Below are 20,900 nucleotides of genomic sequence, written 5' to 3'. Positions count from 1 at the left end.
CTGCCCCGTCTGTCTGTCTCTCTCTCCCTGCCCCCTATCTATCTGTCTTTCTTTATGTCTCTCTCCCTGCCCCCTGTCTGTCTTTCTGTCTATCTCCCTGCCCCCCATCTCTGTCTTTCTGTCTCTCTCCCTGCCCCCTGTCTCTGTCTGTCTTTCTGTCTCTCTCCCTGCCCCCTGTCTCTGTCTGTCTTTCTGTCTCTTTCCCTGCCCCATCTGTCTGTCTGTTTTTCTGTCTCTCTCCCTGTCCCCATCTGTCTGTCTTTCTTTTTGTATCTCTCCTTCCCCATCTGTCTGTCTTTCTTTCTGTCTCTCTCTCCCTGCCCCCCGTCTCTGTTTATCTTTCTTTCTATCTGTCTCTCTCCCTGCCCCGTCTGTCTTTTTGTCTCTCTCTCCCTGCCCCCATCTCTGTCTGTCTGTCTTTCTGTCTCTCTCTCCCTGCCCCGTCTCTGTCTGTCTTTCTGTCTCTCTCTCCCTGCCCCCGTCTCTGTCTGTCTGTCTTTCTGTCTCTCTCTCCCTGCCCCCATCTCTGTCTGTCTGTCTTTCTGTCTCTCTCTCCCTGCCCCCGTCTCTGTCTGTCTGTCTCTCTCTCCCTGCCCCCATCTCTGTCTGTCTGTCTTTCTGTCTCTCTCTCCCTTCCCCCGTCTCTGTCTGTCTGTCTTTCTGTCTCTCTCTCCCTGCCCCCCGTCTCTGTCTGTCTGTCTTTCTGTCTCTCTCTCCCTGCCCCCGTCTCTGTCTGTCTGTCTTTCTGTCTCTCTCTCCCTGCCCCCCGTCTCTGTCTGTCTGTCTTTCTGTCTCTCTCTCCCTGCCCCCGTCTCTGTCTGTCTGTCTTTCTGTCTCTCTCTCCCTGCCCCCCGTCTCTGTCTGTCTTTATTTCTGTCTCTCCCTGCCACCGTCTGTCTATCTTTCTGTCTGTCTCTCTCCCTGCCCCGTCTTTCTGTCTCTCTCCCTGCCCCGTATGTCTGTCTGTCTGTCTTTCTTTCTGTCTCTCCCTACCCCCCTGTCTCTGTCTCTCTCCCTGCCCCGTTTGTGTGTCTTTCTTTCTGTCTCTCTCTCCCTGCCCCCATGTCTGTCTCTCTCCCTGCCCCCCTGTTTTTCTGTCTCTCTCCCTGCCCCCGTCTGTCTGTCTGTCTTTTTTTCTGTCTCTCTCCCTGCCCCCGTCTGTCATTCTGTCTGTCTGTCTGTCTTTCTTTCTGTCTCTCTCCCTGCCACCGTCTGTCTCTCTCTCCCTGCCCCCTGTCTGTCTGTCTCCTTAATAACCTATCATACTGTCCTCCTTCTCCCCCATCTCAAATTACAAAAACACTTTATTCTGCCACTCAGTCACTCTGGTGCTGATTGCCCTGATGCCAGTAAGGAGCGCTGTTGCCTGCGGGGCCCCTAAAGTTTTAGCGGCTTTCCTCACCATGTCGTACACGTTGAGGATCATGGGCTGGTTGGCCATCCTCCTTCCCTGTGGCTTCTTTTTCTGTGGCTCCTTGGTTCAGTGCACAGTCCTCCTTATCAGCGGATACCTTTAATGTTAGACAGAGTGAGGGCGGGAGGGACCACCATGGTGTTCGCCACTTCAAACTCTGTGCCTCTACATGCGCAGTAGAAGGAGCAAGAAAACCGCCACAGGCTCTTTCTACTGCGCATGCTGAGGCACGGAGCTACGGACGCAGGGATTACGGAGTTTGAAGTGCGCATGCGCGCTAAGGGTTTTATTATGATAGATAGATAGATAATATATAGTTTATAACTTTCTGACTATATTTGCCCAAAAGGTTCTGTTGAACAATGAACATCCAGGAAAAGTAGACAGGATAAATTTGTGGCCCTTTTGCTAAAACCTTTTACTAATGTCTGTTAGTGTGCGCTAAATGCAGCATATCCTATTTTATACCTGTGGACCACATACTCCATGTTAATGTCTGTTAGCATGTACTAAGCTTTAGTAAAAGGGCCCCTTTATTTGGATAAGTATATTGACCTCTGAGCTCTAAGGGCCAATTATTTAACCAGGCAGGAGAGGCTTCGACCTGGTTAAATTGCAGTGACTGGGTTATCTCCGGATTTTCATTGTCACATATTTGGATAGAGCCGCTGAAAATCCAGGAAGACTGCCACAGGACTATTCACTTTGAGCGATGGGTATGGCTGGGATTTACTCTGTTAGAGACAATTTTCAGTCCGCTATCCAGGTAAGTGCCTAGATGAAGTTAGGATAGCAAAAATGCTGTCCTATCTTTATCCAAGTGCTGTTCTGAATATCAACCAGCAACTGGATAACTTCTGACAGTAATGGAGGACTTAGATATTCAGTACTGGTGTCTGTGTTAGGCCCAGCTTTGAATATCCAGATCTGATTCTGCCCATGGCACTCGGTGAAGTAGCAATTACTGATTGGCACAAGCTGAATATTAGGCTCTTTTTTTAAAAAAAAATTTCCCCTTGGATTACAACCGTTGAAATACTTGAGTATAGTATTAGGCTCTTAGTGATAAATTTAATAAATTTGGAAAATGTTTTGCCATCCTTACAAAATGTTCATTTTTTTTCAGATTTAATTTTGGTTTGGTTTTTTTTAGGTCAGAAAATATAAATCTAAACAATGAAGTGTGTGGTTGCACTTCTGCTGTTTGGCTGTCTTTGTTTGGTGTTCAGTTATGGATATGTGAGCCAAGAAATCTTTGAACGGTAAGCTGATGGTGTTGATTTTTAAAACACTAAAACAAAGGTTAGACTCGAGGAAGGGAGTTGAGGATATAAGGGGGAGATGCTGGACCTTGGCCAGGGGTGAGGGCGAGTATGTGAGTGAGAACAGGAAGCAGAAGGGGGTGGGGAGCTTGAAGGGAGGGAGGGAGAGATATGGAGGAGGGAGAGATGGCAGATTAGGGGAGGGCAAAGAGTGAGATGGGCTCGGGTGGGAGGGGGAGGAGAGGGTGTGGCTACTATGGGGCGGAGCCATAGATGGTGACTCCGCCCCTAAGGTTGCATAGGATGAGTACTGGTACCATTTTTTTCTACTAAAAAAAGCAATGGGTATGCATATTCTACTCTGTTCAGAGACAAGATAGTCAAGCTATTGTCTGACAATGTAGCAATGGCAGCACAAATAAACAAGGAGGCACCGAGAGTCAGCTTTTATCTTAGAAGGCAAAGCAACTGATAATATGGGTACAAAAATGGCAATACACATAGTGAGTTCAGATAATGTGCAGTCCCTACTTGAGTCAAAACTGGTTAGATCCAGGAGAATGGAAACTTTCCATGAAGCTTTCAGCATAATTGTGGATACTTGGGTGATACCCAGTGTTGATTTGATGGCTTCAAAAGAGAATGCCAAGACAGTATATGGCAGTCCACAATGAAATCCAGGGTCCAGAGGCACTAATGCACCAAGTCAACCATGGCTGACGAAAGGGCTCCTATATGTTTCTGTCATGGCCTATAGAGGGCAGGATGCTGTGCAGACTTGGCTAGGTGATTCTAGCCCTGGTGTTCTGCCCCCACATGGCCAGGATACAGAGGATATCAACAGCCACTATGTCTACCACAAACCAAGTAGGGTCCCATTTTGATGAAGGACCCAACTTCATTCTTGCTTATAGTATGGCAATTGAGAGATAGTTTCTAAGAACAAAAGGCAGACAAAACATAGTTCTACTTCACAAGAGTACGGGAGAATTTCAAGGTTGAACATCGGTGCAGACAACCATACAAATTTATTTAATGCTGCAATATCCTAGATCCCTTTTTTTTTAGGGGGGCGGGCTTAAAGCATGGATTATCTCTAAGCTCTATTTCTAGTGTGACAGACACTTTATTCCTGAACATTCAGGTAGCCAGTCCCTTCTCACAAGAATTCTTGCAGAGCAGTATTTCTCAACTCTGTCCTGGAGTTGCCAGTCAAGTTTTCGGGATATCCACATTGAATTTGCATAAACTTGATTTGCATGCACTGCCTTCTTTTATATGCAAATATCTTTCGTGCATATTCATTGTGGATATCTTGAAAACCTGACTGGCAAGGGGGTGCTCCAGGACCGGGTTGAGAAACACTGTTGTAGAGAGCCTCATTAGAATTCTTTTGCTCTGCCTCCCATCCTTCTGAGCTCTCTTCCAGTTCCTCCGTTGTCTCTCTACAGCAAGATGGTAGAAGTCTGTCTTTTCTGTTCATCTTAATTTTTCTTTTACTGTAAAATCTGTTTTTACTGATAGACAAAACATACACAACAAATGCATAAAAAGAGATCCAAATCAATACAAGCAACAATGCTACATGTTATGTACATCCCGTCCACCTTATACAACATTGCAACCCCCCTACCCCCCCCAAAAAAAAACCCAATCCAAATGAAACCCATGAAAGTCCTACAATCCCCACATCAAATAAAGAACCAGTACCAGAAACATAATCCCTAGATTCAGAAGCTGACTCATACAAAACTGAACTCCAAAAGAACACTGGTGGCCCATCTCTTCTGGCCTACCCATCTAAGGAAATACAGCCCCGGAATCCCAATCCCCCTGAGCCCCCCACGCCCCTTGTTTGGTATTGGAGCGGAGATGCTGGAGAATCCCCCCTCCCTACCCACAAAAGTGATAGAGAGTTCAAAACCTCACTGCATGCTCTAGGAGAAAGATAAAAATATAAACTTCCCAAACTTGAAGAAAGAGTGAATTTATCATATTGAAGTTCCAATAACATCAGAGCATGAAGCTTATTGCTCCATCCCCAAAAAGAGGGGGCAGCATCACTCATCCATACTGACAAAATAACGTTTTTTGCCCACTAAGGCGCTTTTATGCGGTTCCCCTTATTGGCCAACTGGAAGACTTCATATTGATCCAGCAACAGGCCCTCTGCTGACAAAGGGATCAGGCATTGTAAGAATCTTGTCAGATAGTGGACCAAGGCCGCCCAAAAAGATACTTTTTCTTTTAAATTCAGTTTTTACTGTTTGCAAGGCTTTTCAGTGGTGCAGAGGATCCCTGTCATGGGACATCTCTGACTGCGGGAGAGTGCAGGTTCTCAGGTTGGAAGTCTTTATCTAAGGGGCAGACAGCTTTGCAGGGCACCCACTTGAACAGTCTGCACTAACAATCTGAGAGCTCAGGGACTGGTCCCTTGTAAGGCTCGCCCCAGGTCCTGTCCACAGTGGGCTTGAGCGCAGGCTGAATGGATCCATGGTGGTTTTCCAGGATTGGAGCCAACTGCTTTCCTCCCCCTGACTGCGCATGCAAGGTTCCAATGGGGGTTGAGGACTTTAGCCAGTTCTTGTGCCCAAGAGACAATCTGAAGAGACTAGCAGTCTGGATTCCAGGCTTGTTTGAGGCAGAGGCTCTCCTTGTAAGCTGTCTGCAGCTTCACTACAAGCAGCTCCCAGCACACAGCATGGCAAAGTGAATAAACAGCTGACAGCCTTTAATACGTAATGAGGAGAGGGGTGTCTTTAAAAGTGGAATATTTTGCGTTCTGGGCTTAGAGCCAGGGTCCTCCACCTCCTAAAATAAAAAAATATCACTGGTTTTTGAACCCCACTTTAGCTCCCACAGGCTGGTTTTGGTGCTAAAATGTCCGCTGTGGCAGCGATCTTGGATTTTCTGATTTGAAAATAAAGCCTCAATCTGCCTCAAAACACCTTTATTTTACTCAAAAACAGGTGTAATAGACTCCTCAGGCCAGGATACCTTGGATTCATGCCAGATTTGCGCTGAATAGCCGTCTGAGGATTGTCCGTGTCCCATGTTCCGTGCAGCATGTGGTTGGGGGGGGAGGGCCTGCAGAAGCTGCTGGTTTAGCTTTCCCTAGTTCTAGGCCAGCATAGTTGCAATCCCAGAGGGTTTTATGCAGCCCTTATTAATCATGTAAGCTTCAAACATCAAATTGAAGAATTTCATGGGGGGAGCCCCTGTCCTGGACATCTAGACAGCCCCTCCAGATGCTCACAAGCTCTTTTTGGGGGGTTTGCAGCGGCTACACAGCTGTGCTTCACCGTAGATGCACTTGTATTGTTCCCCAAATCAAACTTGAAACATTTTATCCCTGTCCTTCACACTATCTGGGCATTAACACCTCCCGAGGGACTAGGGAAGCACATCGCAGTCTATCCTGATGGTTGGAGCCTCAGTCTCTAACCAGAGGAATTCCCCTTCCCATTTCTGTATAGGTGAATCTGATGATGGACGCCAGCCTATACAGCTGGAGCGCACATTGCGAAGGGCAACTGGTGCAGGGACACTGTCTCCCTTCTCAGAGGAAGTGGTTAATCAACGACTTGGAACTTCAAGCCATCCGCCTGGCGCTTCAGGCATTCGGGAGCATGCTACAGAGCAAAGCACTACAAGTTTTCTCAGACAATGCAACAGTGGTAGCCTATGTCAATCGCCGAGGGAAGGGGGGAGGGGCACCACGAGTGCTACTCTATGCTTGGAAGCCCAGATGCTGTTTTGATGGACAGAGGCCCATCTCTTGGTGCTCTCGACAACATATGTGGCAGGAGTGGACAATGTGCAAGCAGATTTCCTCAGTCAGAAGATCCTAGATATTGGGGAGTTGTCACTATCTCAGGAAGCCTTCATCTGCATTGTGAGTCGGTGGGGTCGCCCAACATTTGATCTGATTACATCAATAAGACAGCTCGGTTCTTCATTCTAAGTTATAAGCCAGGAAGCGAAGGTCTGGATGTCCTGGTGCAACCTTGGCCAAAGGCAGGCCTTCTTTACGTTTTCCCTCAGTGGCCCATGATAGACAGACTTCTGCACAAGATCATGATGCACCAAGGGCTATTGATTCTAGTAGCACCAGATTGTGAGGCATGCAGACCTGGTCTGTCTGCAAAGTGACCCAGGTCTCAGACCTTCATGTCATCTGTGACTGCTCACACAGGGTCCACTTGCCCTGCAGAATCCAGAATGCTTTGGTGTTATGGTATGGCTTTTGAACACACAGCACTTTCACAGAAAGACTATTTGGACAAAGTGGTGTCCACCCTTCTAAGATGCAGAAAGAAAGCGACTGTAGCTGCGTATGTGAAAGCCTGGAAGTGTTTCCAAACTTGGTGTGCTCAGAGGAGTGAGGACCCAAACTCTGCACCAATTTCTGTGGTGCTCACCTTCCTGAAGATTGCGGGGCTCTCGTGTTTTGGGCCTAAGGTTAATAAGAGTACCATAGCTGCACATCCAGATGTGGCCAAGGTTTTGTCCTTCGGTGCGAGTCTTTTGTGGTATGGTGTCTTAATCTAGTCCTACAGGTGCTAGCCAGAACACCCTTTGAAACACTAGAGCAAGTTTCTCTGATGGATCTTAAAATAAAAACTATGTTTTTGGTAGTGATTACCTCATCCCAGCAAGTGTCTGAAACTGTAGCCATTGTAAAGCAGAGATCCCTTCTTCAGAATTTTGGATTCAGGCATGTTCTTGCACACAGTTCCATCTTTCTTACCAAAAGTAGTTCCCAGCTTTCATATTAAGTATGCCTGCCTGCACTCCCTTGGGATCGAGGTAAAGTGATAAAATGCAGAAATTTGTTGGATGTGTGCATAGTATTACTGTAGTACCTGAGTATCTGAATGTAAACCACTTAGGCTATAAGTGATATATAAATACTTAAATAAATAAAAAATAGTATCTGGAGGTTGTGAATGATTTTCAATTGTTGGATCATCTTTTTGTATTAGTGGGTGGTGCCCGTAAAGGCTGACCAAGTTGAAACTGACTATTTCTTCAGCCTACATTGGAAGTGGAAAGTGTCCTCCTATATCTGTAAAGGCGCATTCCACTAGAAGCGTAGCTTTCTCATGGTCGGATTCTTCAATGGTGTCTCCAGAAGAAATCTGTAGAGCAGCCACATGGTTATCTCTCCACATATTCAAGAAGTTTTACAGGGTGGACATAGCAGCCAAAACGGACTCGTGCAGAAGCAAGAGCAGTACCACCAGGCATCTTAATACTCCTTTACTAAGCACTTTCTGGAAACGTCAATCGCTCCTACTAAACTTATTTGCTCCACTTCATCACTTCATCATGCTTCTATTCCTTTCTCTCCTCTCTTCTACCTTCCAAAGTATTTAGATCAATGCTGTCTTGTTAAAATGTTTATTTTATTTTTATTTTTCCTCTAACTCTACTTTTCACTTCTCTATTACCTTCCAGGTACTTTAGTTAGATTGTGAGCCTTCGGGACAGTAAGGGAATTTTTCAAGTACCTTTCTTATTTCTAATCTTAATGTATATTTTCTGTAAACCGCTTAGAACCTAACGGATGTAGCGGTATATAAGAAATAAATTACATTACATTACACTACGTTAGATGTGCAGGCTAGGCAGAAATCTACATTCACGGAAGCTCTATGCACAGCTCACCTTTACAAGAGATGATACAAGTCAAGTACCTGCTGGTTTTGGCAGTAATAGTAAGGTCAAATTTATGGCCAGGGCCGGATTAACGAATAGGCCTAAGAGGCACGTGCCCGAAATTATGAGGGGGGCCCACTCACCGTCACCTTTCCAATTTTTTTTTTTTAACGGCCATGACAGCAAGATTGGGCTCCCCTCCGATGACAGCAAGATCGGGCCTCCCCTCCCCCCGATGACAGCAAGATCAGCCCCCCCATCCCGATGACAGCAAGATTGGGCCCCCTCCCCCTGATGACAGCAAGATCGGGCCCCACCACGGCATCGGACAGCAAGATCAGCCCCAGTACCTGCGAGAAGTGCTCAGCCCAAAGTTCCCCTCTGACGCAGCTTCCTGTTTCCACCTGGGCAGTTTGCGTCCGAGGGAAGCATTGGGCTGAGCACCGCTTGCAGGTGCTGGGGCTGATCTTGCTACCTGCTGGCTGTAGAGCGCTCTTCGCCACGTCTATGTGATATATGCGGGAGCCTCTGTAGCAGGTGAGTGCTGTGGGAAGGGTGCTCCGGGATGCGTGAAGAGGGAGTTCTGGGGGGGGGGGGGGTTGCTGCAGGTATTGGGCGCAGTGGGGAAGGAGGAAGAGAGTAGTTGGTGGCACGAAGGATTCTACAAACTGAAGCTCCTCTGAGAAGTCTGTCGAGGGGGTGCAGGGCCTGGATGCAGTGGGGAAGAAGGAGCTGGAGAGGAGAGTGGGCTGCAAGCACCCTGAGGAGCTGAGGGGAAGAAGTGGAAAGAGCAGAGGTCGGAAGGAACAGGAGAAGGTGATGGTGGGGAGGGTTACAGGCCGCAAACCTTCCAAAGAATATGAATAATGTAAGTGGTGACCCACGCGAAGGTGAGGGGAAGGGAGGGTGAGGGGCCTGGGGTGGAGGCTCAGAGTGTGAGAGAGAGAGAAAGGGGCAGTTGTGGAGAAGGGAGAGAGAGAAGAGGGCAGATGGATGTCAGTTGAGAGGGGAGAGCAGATGCTGAATGGAAGTGGAGAAAGAGAACACATACTGGATGGAAGGGAGAAAGAAAAAGACATATGCTGGATGGGGGTAGAAAAGAGTTAGTGAGATAGTGGAGGGGTGAAGGAAAGGGGTGGCAATCTTGTGGGTAGGCACAGTGAAAAGAGGGAAACTGAGGACTGAATAGTAAGAGAAAATTTAATTTAGACAGAAGAAGAAAAAAGAGAAGAGAGAGATGCCAGAGCATGTGGGGAAAGGGGGAAGGAGACAGAAATATCTGATCTCAGTGGAGGAAATGAGAAGAGAGAGGGAAATGGAAGGAGACAGATGACAGCCCATGAGGGGAACAGAGGGAAGAAGATGGATGCCAGACCAAAGGGGCAGGGGGAGGGAAGGAGGAAAGATGGAAGGGGGTTGGCAGACAGTTTCTGGAAGGGGCAGACAGTGGATGGAAGGGAGAAAATGACAACATGAGTGAAAAGCAGAAACTGGGAGACAAAGGTTGTTAGGTCCCATCAACTCGTGCTCAAGTCCTATTCCATTATTAGATGAATATTGGAGAAGAGCAAAAAACACCAAAACCCTCTATACCTTTGCTTCATCGACTACAGCAAAACTATTGACTGTGTGGATTACAATAAACTATGGAGAACTCTAGTGCAATGGGAATACCCAAATTCAGCTGATAGAGAGCTATATGAAAATCAAGACTACAAAGGTAGAAAAAAAATTATATTTTTAAGTTTTTTTTGTTATAGGATAAAGTAGTATTGTAACTGTGTTAATAAATGTTTATAAATAGAAAATGGAAATACGGTGATCATTTTATTGGACTAATTTTAATACATTTTTGACTAACTTTTAGAGGCCAAATTCTCCTTCCTCAGGTCAGGACAGAATACTGTAACAGCAGTATACTTACTGACTTAAGGAAAGAGGGGTTGACCTCTGAAACCTAATTAAAAAATGTATTAGTCCAATAAAATGATATCTTATTTTCCTTTTTTTTTTTTTAATTTGTAAAGTGATTTGAATCTCCTTATTGTCTGCTGATCTTCTTTTGTTCCACGTTGGATTCTTTGGTGGACCGCTTGCCTTGTTATTTTGTTACAAATTAGCATACATGGAGTGGAACATACCAGAGGAGTTACAGATTTGGTTGTTTTTACATATGGGTTAAAGTTGGATGACAGAGTGAGGCAGTTGAGACGAGTTGCAAACTTGGTTATTAATATAGACTTATGTTTTGGATAGTATTACTGCTTTACAGTGCATTTGAACACTTTTATATACGTATGGAAAGGGTTCAGAGTTAAAGCCCTGGGCAAGTAGGTGGGAAGGGAAGGAAGAGGGCATTTGTTCAGAGATGTTTGGGGCTTGCATAGAACTAAAACTGTATACTGGCACTGGTATGGTAATATTTGTTATTTGTTTTGAATTTTATAATAAAAGAAAAAAATAAATACGACTAGAAATAAAGAAGTAAATAATAAAACAGGTAAATAAATGGGGGCGGGGTTTGGGCGGGGCAGAGCTAGGGGGCCCAGTGTACTTGTGTGCTTAGGGGCCCTCGAAGAATTAATCCTGCCCTGTTTATGGCTGCCTGTTCATTTTCTTTTCTTGAGCCTTACCAGACCAGTTCAGGTTTCAACCCTAGTAAAAAGAAAGGAGTGGTATGCCAGGTAACACGATTGATACCAGAGGGGAAAGGGAAGGAAGAGATGTGGCAAGGAGCTGAAAAATAGAATAAACCTTTTTTTTTTTTTTTGAGCAGCTAGGAACAACTGAAAAAAAAAAAAGTTATGAGGCGTAAAAATAAATGATTGGGGCTAGGTACAATAAATATGCATGTCTCAGTTTTGACACATAAATACTGACACACCCATCAGCCACACTGACTAATGCAGGCAGAGGAGGGAAAAATATTTTCTGTCTCTACTTGATGGAATAACTAATCTAATCCTTCGTTTTATATACCACATCATCCCTACAAAATAGGCTCGATACAGTTTACAGTAAGTTTTAAGTATGATGAATTACAAAAATTATGTGTAATATATTATAAGTGATAATCTTCCAGAATAGCATGAAATGGAAAAGTTTTTTTTAATATTTTTGTTTTGAAAGAAGTGTTCAGTCTAAGGAGTATTAGCTTTTTGTTTTCTTTATTTTCTTTTTACAAATTTTTGGAATGATGTTCCTATTAGTTTAAAAAATCATGTACTATAACAGGGCCTAAAGCAATATTGAAAATTTGTCTAAAAAGTCAGAAAGTTGTTTTGAAACAATTTGGTCAATATTGGAATGTTGACTATTGGATGACAGCTTGCTGGCACTAAAGGATCCAATGCAGCACACTTGTCTGAATTTTCCTAACTATATGCGGACTAAATGTTTTTTCAGGGTTTATGCAGTTGACATTGTGCTTGTTGCAAGTTTCCGGGTCTCGCTGCGTCTTTATCAGGTAGAAACTAATGTTTCAGCCATCATGCTGTGACTTTCTTCAGGGCATTCTTTGAAGTCTGCAGTGTGACTATGGAACTAGTGTGTTCACTGACCTGATTGAGAAAAGGGCAGTCCACCAATTTGAATTTTGGCGGGAAAGTCAGTTGGTCAGAAATTTGAGTTTTGTTGTGAATGAAAAAGTCTCTGGTAGGTTTAAAGATGTTCTCCCCGCGGAGCTGGGTTAGATGTTCTCTACATCCAACATCTCTTAACATCTAACCCAGCTCCGCGAGGAGAACATCTTTAAACTTACCAGAGAGGATAGGAGGGCGGGAGGTTGGGAGGGAAGTCTGATTTGAAAGGGAGAGATGGACATGGGGGAAGGCAGAGGGGTTAGAAGAACAGGGAGAGGTGGCAGAGTGGGGTAAAAGGGGGACAGGGATAAATGGAGGAGGATAGAGGGAGCAGAAGAGGGAGAGATGGACATGAAGGGGAGAGGGATGGAAGGGGGTCAGGGAGAGATGTCGGAGGGGAGAGAAAGGGAGAGATGGATTTGGTGCAGGAATAAAATGTTGCACAGAGAAAGGAGGAGAGAGAAAATGAACAGGCAGGAAATCTTGGTAAGAGTTAAGAGAAACAAGGAAAGCAGAAACCAGAAACTGGGACCACAATTAGAAAAAAAACAAAAAACAACCCAGGTTCAAAAAAATAATGTTATTTTCTATTTAGATAAAAGTAGTATGGTAGCTATGTTAATAAATAAAAATTAGAAAATGGAAATGAGGTGTTATTTTTATTGGAGTAATTTTAATATCTTTTTGACTAACTTTCAGAAACCAAAACTACCTATCTCGGGTCAGAACAGGATACCATAACAGCAGTAAATTGCCCTGACTCGAGGAAGGGGATTATGGCCTTTGAAAGCTAATTGGAAAAATATATTTAGTCCAATAAAATGGCTTCGTATTTTCCATTTTTATTTTATTTGTAGAGTAGTGATTGGAATATGTCAGTTTTTGGAATTTACATTGGCTGTCTTTATATTTTACAAAGTACAGGGGACATTCATTACAGTTTCTCTTTCTCTAGTGTTGCACTATATGAAGAGTCTAGCTTCTTGGGGGTTCAGTTTAATTTTTATTTCTATTTTAGTTTGTGGTTACTTATTCTATACTGGGTTGGGGTCTGTGTTCTGCATGTGTGAAAGAGACATGGCTTTCTGTTAAGCATTGGTACTGGCATGGTATGTTATGCTTTTGAAGGTCTCTTTGCAAGATTTTGTCTTATGTCACACAACAGTTGGCAGTAGAGACCTAGGATGGCCCTCTTCATGGAGGAAGGTGATGAAAATGGTATGGGACTTATACCAAAAGATATACAAGAAGAGACTGAAAGACCTGAATATGTATATATTTCACTCAAGATTAAGTGAAGGAATCCAAACTAGAATCATTTAGCATTTTACTATGCCATTTTAGCGAATATTGTGTTTACAAAACAAATGTTCTCTTTATTTACAGCAGCAAGCATATATGGAATAAGCTGATTCTGACACACCACTGGCCAGTAACTGTGTGCAAGGTGAGATTTTCTGTCTAAAAAAACAATTCAGTTATAGAACTTAAGCTGATTGGACCAAAGCAGAAATACTGAAATTCCAAAAGAATAATAATTAATGCTTGGGGGTGACTAGTCAAGTTTTGATTTTGGAAAGATGGTGCATGACAAGTAGGAAGCTGACTGAATAACTGATCCACTATAAACAGTGTATCAGAAACTGTGTGCCACAGCGAAATTCTGGGTGTGCTACGAGACACTGGTGAGGAGAGGCGCTGGCGCAGCTGACTGCCTACAGGACGAGCCTCTCGCGGTGAGAGGCATGTCCTGTAGGCAGTTAGCTGGCCCCTGCGCCTCTTCTCTGTGCCTCTCCTACTCCAGCGCCCCCCATTGGTGGCTCAGGGCCCCGTCTGGAGGGCCTTCGTGCATACTCAGATATCGACATGATGACCTCACGCATGCATGTGATGTCATCACATCGACATCCGCACATTTCTGGGTGCCCCCCAGCCACAGCCCGGAGTGTACTGTGCCGCCGAGTAAAAAGGTTTGCGGGACACTGCGCTAGAGCATTCAACATTGAACTGGAATCCAGATCAAATAATGCTGTGCATTAATTGCCTTTAATTGTTTTTAGTTGGCAGAGTTTGCCTTAAAAGGGTAACCTTGTTAATAGGGGGTGCTGTTAAGAAGTGTTATCTTACTCTTAATCCCAGTTATTAGTAACTAGGTCTCATTATAAAATGTATAAAATAGGATCAATGCTAAAATTCCATGAGTTAGTGGTAAAATAACAGGCCTTAACGGTTGCCCATATTGCTAACTTATACCCCTGTGTCTTAATAGCATTATCTACAGCAGACATGTCAAACTCTGGCCTGTGGGCCAAATCTGGCCCATGGTGTAGTAAAATTTGGCCCACCAGACACTTTCAACTTTCAACTTAAGCTGGCCCGCCTGTACAAGTGCCGCATCAGCAGCCTGCAGAGGATCGCTGGTCGGCCGTAGCAATCCTTGCAGGCTGCTGTAGCCTCAGCAGCACGTTCAATCTGCTGCGGTCCCGTACATCAGAGGAAGGGCGGGACCGCGGCAAAGGGAACGTGCTGCGGAGGCTGACTCTAGAGCCTTTGCTGGGCACTGTCTTCCCCCAGCGCCGCGATCGTCTCATGCCCCACGATACAGGAAAACGTTAAGTGCCCCGAGAACGGGCTTGTTTGCAAGCCTTTTCGATCGGATGGTACTGGAAGAGGAGTGGAGAACACCTTGGCATGCAGCTGGCAGGTACGTTTTGGGAGACCAGGGTGTGCAAACCTCAGGATGCAGCTCTCCAATGGCGCTTATAAAGAGGCTCCTGTGGGTGGTGTCTGGACCTAGGCAGCAGATCGCAGAAGTTTGCAGAGTGTGAAACTTGAAGGACATGGAAAGCATGTGGAATTTGAGTTTTTATTATTATTAATAGCTAGGATATTGCTTGAATATATCCTCACTGCAAACCAAAAAGGAAAAAATATATATTTATAACCCTCCAGATCTGGTGTTAGATAGCAAGCGTTAACTAGGACCTAAAAGAGAGAGGAAAAGTCTTTTTTATTTATTTTGTTTACATCACGGAGCCAGCGTGGGGTTGGAGAGGTTGTAACCCTTTACTTCTACTAAGACTAAGGGGTCCTTTTATTAAGGTGCGCATTTAGCGTGCACTAAATCGGTGAGTGTACCTAAATAAAAGGACCCCTAAGTATCTTAATAAAAAATTCAGCCCATGACTTAGCCTGTGTTTTAGATTTCGGCCCCTTATGCGACTGAGTTTGACACCCCTGATCTACAGTAAGTGGCACTTGCCTTTGATGCGATTCTGAAGCACCGTTTCCCCAAGCCCAGTCCACAGACATAGTCAAGTTGTAGGTTTAATACAAATGGCTGAACGGGTTCAACCAAATAGCCCTTACCTTGCCAATATTTCTTGCGTTTCACTAAAACTACATTTATCTAACTAGTAGCCATATTTCTTTAAGTGAGTTTGTTTTTATCTATTTTAGATGAATAACAGTCTCTGTAAGGATCCTCCTACTGTCTGGACATTACATGGACTGTGGTAAGAATTATATTCATATCGGTGTGGTATCTGTTTTTTCAAAAGTGCATATAAATTGCAAATTGGAAACAGCGGGGCTCTTATTAAAGCTTAGAGCAGTGGTTCTTAAACCTGTCCTGGGTAGGGTTACCGGATTTTGTCCTCAAAAAAAGAGGACATGTGGCCTCGCCCCGTTCTGCTCATAGCCCTGCCCTGTTCCACCCCTCCCCCTAAACCCAGCCCCACATAACCCCCCATAAACCCCATCTCTTTGGGGCCACGTCTGGAGAGCATCTGCGTATGCGTGGATGCGATTTGACAATGTCACAGTTGCGCATGCGCGTAATGTCATTGTTTTGCGCGTAATGTCCTCCAGACGTGCGCAGATGCCCTCCAGACGTGGCCCCGAGCTCACTGGTTTTCAAAACCCATCCAGACACCTGGACAGACCTCTAAAAAGAGGACATGTCTGAGTAAATCCGGACGTCTAGTAATCCTAATCCTGGGGAGGGGGGGACTCCCAGCCAATTGGGTTTTCAAGATATCCCTAATGAATATGCATCACATACACATTAACTGCTGTAAATTCAAATATAAACTATTTTCTTTAATTATTTTAAACTCATTCTATACTCTAAACCAGTGGTTCCCAAACCTGTCCTGGGGGACCCCCAGCCAGTCAGGTTTTCAAGATATCCCTAATGAATATGCATGAGAGAGATTTGCATACCTGTCACTTCCATTATATGCAAATCTCTCTCATGCATATTCATTAGGGATATCTTGAAAACCTAACTGGCTGGGGGTCCCCCAGGACAGGTTTGGGAACCACTGCTCTAAACCAGTGGTTCCCAACCCTGTCCTGGAGGACCACCAGGCCAATCAGGATAGGTTTTCAGGATAGCCCTAATGAATAAGCATAGAGCAGATTTGCATGCTTCTCACTTCCATTATATGCAAATCTCTCTCATGCATATTCATTAGGGCTAGCCTGAAAACCCGATTGGTCTGGTGGTCCTCCAGGACAGGGTTGGGAACCACTGCTCTAAACTTCAATAAATTTCAATAAATATTCTTGTACATTTCAAACCACATACACAATCACATTGGAAGCCCTTCCCTTCCCCCCATAATTTTAAAAAACATTACCAGAGTCCATTGTGAAAAAAATCACCATTTGCTGATAAAAAAAACTAGCGTTATCCAAAGGCATATGTTGTAGTTTATTGATCCGATGCTCAAGCAAAATTTCCTTGTGGCTGTATCGCATTCATAAAAGTACATCGATAGTCGAGCCAGATGTAATGAAAGGTTTGTTACATCTATAGGAAAAATGCTTAATACAAATGTGAAATCAAGCTGTGGTGAAACAAGTTGCAATACAATGATAATATCATGGGTCATGAGATGAGTGGAACCTGTTAGGCAGTTGCAAAATATCTATCTTTATAGTTCATGGTAGGGGGAAGGGGAAAACATGTACTGTATCTCAGTGATCAAGCATGCTAGCCACTTGGAAACAGCCGACGACTGCATTGTTTGTATTACTGTATAAAGTCTTTTGCAATTTGACAGGATCAGAGATTCATACACATGAATGTGTGCGTGCCTGTTTGCATACACATCAGTTAACTGGATGCTATTGCCTTCAGAATCTGAAATTATATATATTGATGCTACCAGTGTAATTTAATATGCCTGTATTCCATTACACTAGCATTATTGTTTTAGTGAAACAACGTGAGTTGTCTTTGTCAAGCTTCACCTGTTATATACTGCCTTGGGTGAGTCTCTCCCAGTACAAGTGATAGAGTCAAAATCTGTATCTGATTTCACTAAAGCATGGGACAGCCACAGAGAATCTCTATGGGTTATGATTTAAAAAGGTATGGGGATGTTTAAAGGGTATGGGGGATGATTTAAGGTACTGGGGAGCTATTTGGGGGCATGGGGGATGATTTAAGGTACTGGGGGTGTACGGGGGGATGTTTAAGGTACTGGGGGGATATATGGGGGGTTTGTGACTTGCCGGCCTACTTGTCACTAGGCTACTAGGCCTGCCTGCCCTGTGCCATGTCCCTGCCTGCCTTATGCCTTGTTTCGGCCTGCCCTATGCCCTGTCCCGGTCTACCACTAGACCACCAGAGTGGGAACTGGGTACAGAGCCTGGTAGGGAGGGGGGACAGGTGCAGAGCCTGGCAAGGAGTGTGGGGTTGGGTGCAGAGCCTGGCAGGGAGAATTTGGTTCAAAATGGTTTTTTTTCTTGTTTTTCCCCTCTAAATCTAGAGTGTGCTTATGGAGCGAAAAATACGGTAGTTCTTATAGAAGAATTATTATTTTTTTCTTGAAATAAGTGTCACATAACAGAATCTGGTTAGCATTGTTTAATATTTTTTTCAAACTATATATAATCAAATCACAACTTATTCAAGATGAGAAGGTGGCCTTGTTTTATGCACCCCCCTCCCACCCAGTCCAGTTATTCTCCTATTCCCTCTATATAATCACCTACCTCCTCCCCTTCCTCTCTTTCCCCTCTGTCCAAATCCACCCAAACAAATAGAAGTGACATAGACCCAAACCTACCACTGCAATGTGTCCTTGCTAGTTATTATACATGGAATCTATTCAAATTGAAATTCCATACTCTCAAAGACAGAGTGGATATATGAGCTAAAATAATGTCTACACTTTAAAGTGAGATTTACTTTGGCTTCTCACATCATGAGGCTGTTTAGCTGGTTCCTTCATTACCAAAAAGGGATTATCAGTAGATACCTACTATTAAATACATTTTTCCCCACCAAAGTCACCTTTTGAACAGAGTTTATGGCCCTTCCTTCTCACTCCAAAATCATCTCCACAATCCAGCACCATTACCTTAAAAGTAACCCAAATACAGTGGTGCCTCGCATAACGGACGCCTCGCACAGCGAACGCTGCGCACAACGAACTTTATGTCTTGATTCGTACAACGAACTTCGTTTCACACAACGAAGTCGCCCGAGCTGCATCCTTCCGCGCAGGCACTGCGCTTAACTGCCCTCTCTCCGCCTGGCTCCCTCTTGCCCCCCCCGACTCCCCGACACGATCGGGGCAAGAGGGAGCCCAAGCCCTCTTGCCCCCCCGACTCCCCGACACGATCGGGGCAAGAGGGAGCCCAAGCCCTCTTGCCCCCCCGACTCCCCGACACGATCGGGGCAAGAGGGAGCCCAAGCCCTCTTGCCCCCCCCGACTCCCCGACACGATCGGGGCAAGAGGGAGCCCAAGCCCTCTTGCCCCCCCCGACTCCCCGACACGATCGGGGCAAGAGGGAGCCCAAGCCCTCTTGCCCCCCCGACTCCCCGACACGATCGGGGCAAGAGGGAGCCCAAGCCCTCTTGCCCCCCCGACTCCCCGACACGATCGGGGCAAGAGGGAGCCCAAGCCCTCTTGCCCCCCCGACTCCCCGACACGATCGGGGCAAGAGGGAGCCCAAGCCCTCTTGCCCCCCCGACTCCCCGACACGATCGGGGCAAGAGGGAGCCCAAGCCCTCTTGCCCCCCCGACTCCCCGACACGATCGGGGCAAGAGGGAGCTCAAGCCCTCTTGCCCCCCCGACTCCCCGACACGATCGGGGCAAGAGGGAGCCCAAGCCCTCTTGCCCCCCCGACTCCCCGACACGATCGGGGCAAGAGGGAGCTCAAGCCCTCTTGCCCCCCCGACTCCCCGACACGATCGGGGCAAGAGGGAGCCCAAGCCCTCTTGCCCCCCCGACTCCCCGACACGATCGGGCCAGGAGGGAGCCCAAGTCCTCCTGGCCACGGCGACCCCCTAACCCCACCCTGCACTACATTACGGGCAGGAGGGATCCCAGGCCCTCCTGCCCTCGACGCAAACCCCCCCTCCCCCCAACGACCGCCCCCCCCCAAGAACCTCCGACCGCCCCCCAGCCGACCCGCGACCCCCCTGGCCGACCCCCACGACACCCCCAACCCCCTTCCCCGTACCTTTCTGTAGTTGGCCGGACAGACGGGAGCCAAACCCGCCTGTCCGGCAGGCAGCCAACGACGGAATGAGGCCGGATTGGCCCATCCGTCCCAAAGCTCCGCCTACTGGTGGGGCCTAAGGCGCCTGGGCCAATCAGAATAGGCCCGGGAGCCTTAGGTCCCTCCTGGGGGCGGGGCCTGAGGCACATGGGCCCAACCCGACCATGTGCCTCAGGCCCTGCCCCCAGGAGGGACCTAAGGCTCCCGGGCCTATTCTGATTGGCCCAGGCGCCTTAGGCCCCACCAGTAGGCGGAGCTTTGGGACGGATGGGCCAATCCGGCCTCATTCCGTCGTTGGCTGCCTGCCGGACAGGCGGGTTTGGCTCCCGTCTGTCCGGCCAACTACAGAAAGGTACGGGGAAGGGGGTTGGGGGTGTCGTGGGGGTCGGCCAGGGGGGTCGCGGGTCGGCTGGGGGGGCGGTCGGAGGTTCTTGGGGGGGGCGGTCGTTGGGGGGAGGGGGGGTTTGCGTCGAGGGCAGGAGGGCCTGGGATCCCTCCTGCCCGTAATGTAGTGCAGGGTGGGGTTAGGGGGTCGCCGTGGCCAGGAGGACTTGGGCTCCCTCCTGGCCCGATATTGTCGGGGAGTTGGGGAATCGGCGGGGCAAGAGGGCTTGGGCTCCCTCTTGCCCCGATCGTGTCGGGGAGTCGGGGGGGCAAGAGGGCTTGGGCTCCCTCTTGCCCCGATCGTGTCGGGGAGTCGGGGGGCAAGAGGGCTTGGGCTCCCTCTTGCCCCGATCGTGTCGGGGAGTCGGGGGGGGGCAAGAGGGCTTGGGCTCCCTCTTGCCCCGATCGTGTCGGGGAGTCGGGGGGGCAAGAGGGCTTGGGCTCCCTCTTGCCCCGATCGTGTCGGGGAGTCGGGGGGCAAGAGGGCTTGGGCTCCCTCTTGCCCCGATCGTGTCGGGGAGTCGGGGGGGCAAGAGGGCTTGAGCTCCCTCTTGCCCCGATCGTGTCGGGGGTGCCAGGGACCACACGGAGTCACCCACCGTACCACCCGATTCGGGTAAGCGCAGGTATCGGTGGGTGGCTTATTTGCGGGGGGGTGCCTTATTTTACATTTTTTTCTAAAAAGGGGGGGCTGTCTTATTTGATGGCCCTGCCTTATCATCGGGGAAACACGGTAGAAAAAAAAAAAAAATGAACAGTTAAGTCCCAGTTTTTGCTGCTGAGACTCTGCCCTCTCTCACTGTAAAATTAGACTCTACTTAGTCTGTCTTTAAATTTAAAAAATGTGTGTTGTTTTAAAAAACAATTATGTTTTTAGATGTATCTAAATAAAAATAATAACCAAAAATTTATCTTTTTTTATGTCATCTTAGCATATTTTATGCTGCAGAACGAATTATTTTTTTTTACATGTATTCCTATGGGAAAACGCGTTTCACATAACGAACGTTTCACATAACAAACTTGCTCCTGGAACCAATTAAGTTCGTTGTGTGAGGCACCACTGTACTCATATA

The 20,900-nt window shown here is 46.7% G+C and overlaps 1 protein-coding gene across 6 annotated transcripts in view; it reads left to right on the top strand.

Moving 5' to 3' along the window:
- The window catches only part of RNASET2 (ribonuclease T2), a 100,662-nt gene that overhangs the window by 27,864 nt on the left and 51,898 nt on the right, over positions 1 to 20,900 (top strand). For 3 of the 6 annotated variants that reach the window (XM_033935656.1, XM_033935654.1, XM_033935653.1), the window contains 3 exons: positions 2,568 to 2,676; positions 13,308 to 13,365; positions 15,378 to 15,433. In XM_033935656.1, coding sequence (XP_033791547.1) covers positions 2,591 to 2,676; positions 13,308 to 13,365; positions 15,378 to 15,433 — 200 coding nt within the window. In that variant the 5' untranslated portion in view covers positions 2,568 to 2,590. Of the gene's footprint in view, positions 1 to 2,567; positions 2,677 to 13,304; positions 13,366 to 15,377; positions 15,434 to 20,900 lie in introns of all 6 variants that reach the window. The other 3 variants (XM_033935652.1, XM_033935651.1, XM_033935650.1) reach the window with 1 other exon arrangement.

Source organism: Geotrypetes seraphini, chromosome 3, assembly GCF_902459505.1.
Source record: "Geotrypetes seraphini chromosome 3, aGeoSer1.1, whole genome shotgun sequence".
Taxonomy (NCBI): Eukaryota; Metazoa; Chordata; class Amphibia; order Gymnophiona; family Dermophiidae; genus Geotrypetes; species Geotrypetes seraphini.
The sequence above is the reverse complement of the archived record's forward strand: the minus strand, read 5'-3'. Positions and strand labels throughout refer to the sequence as shown.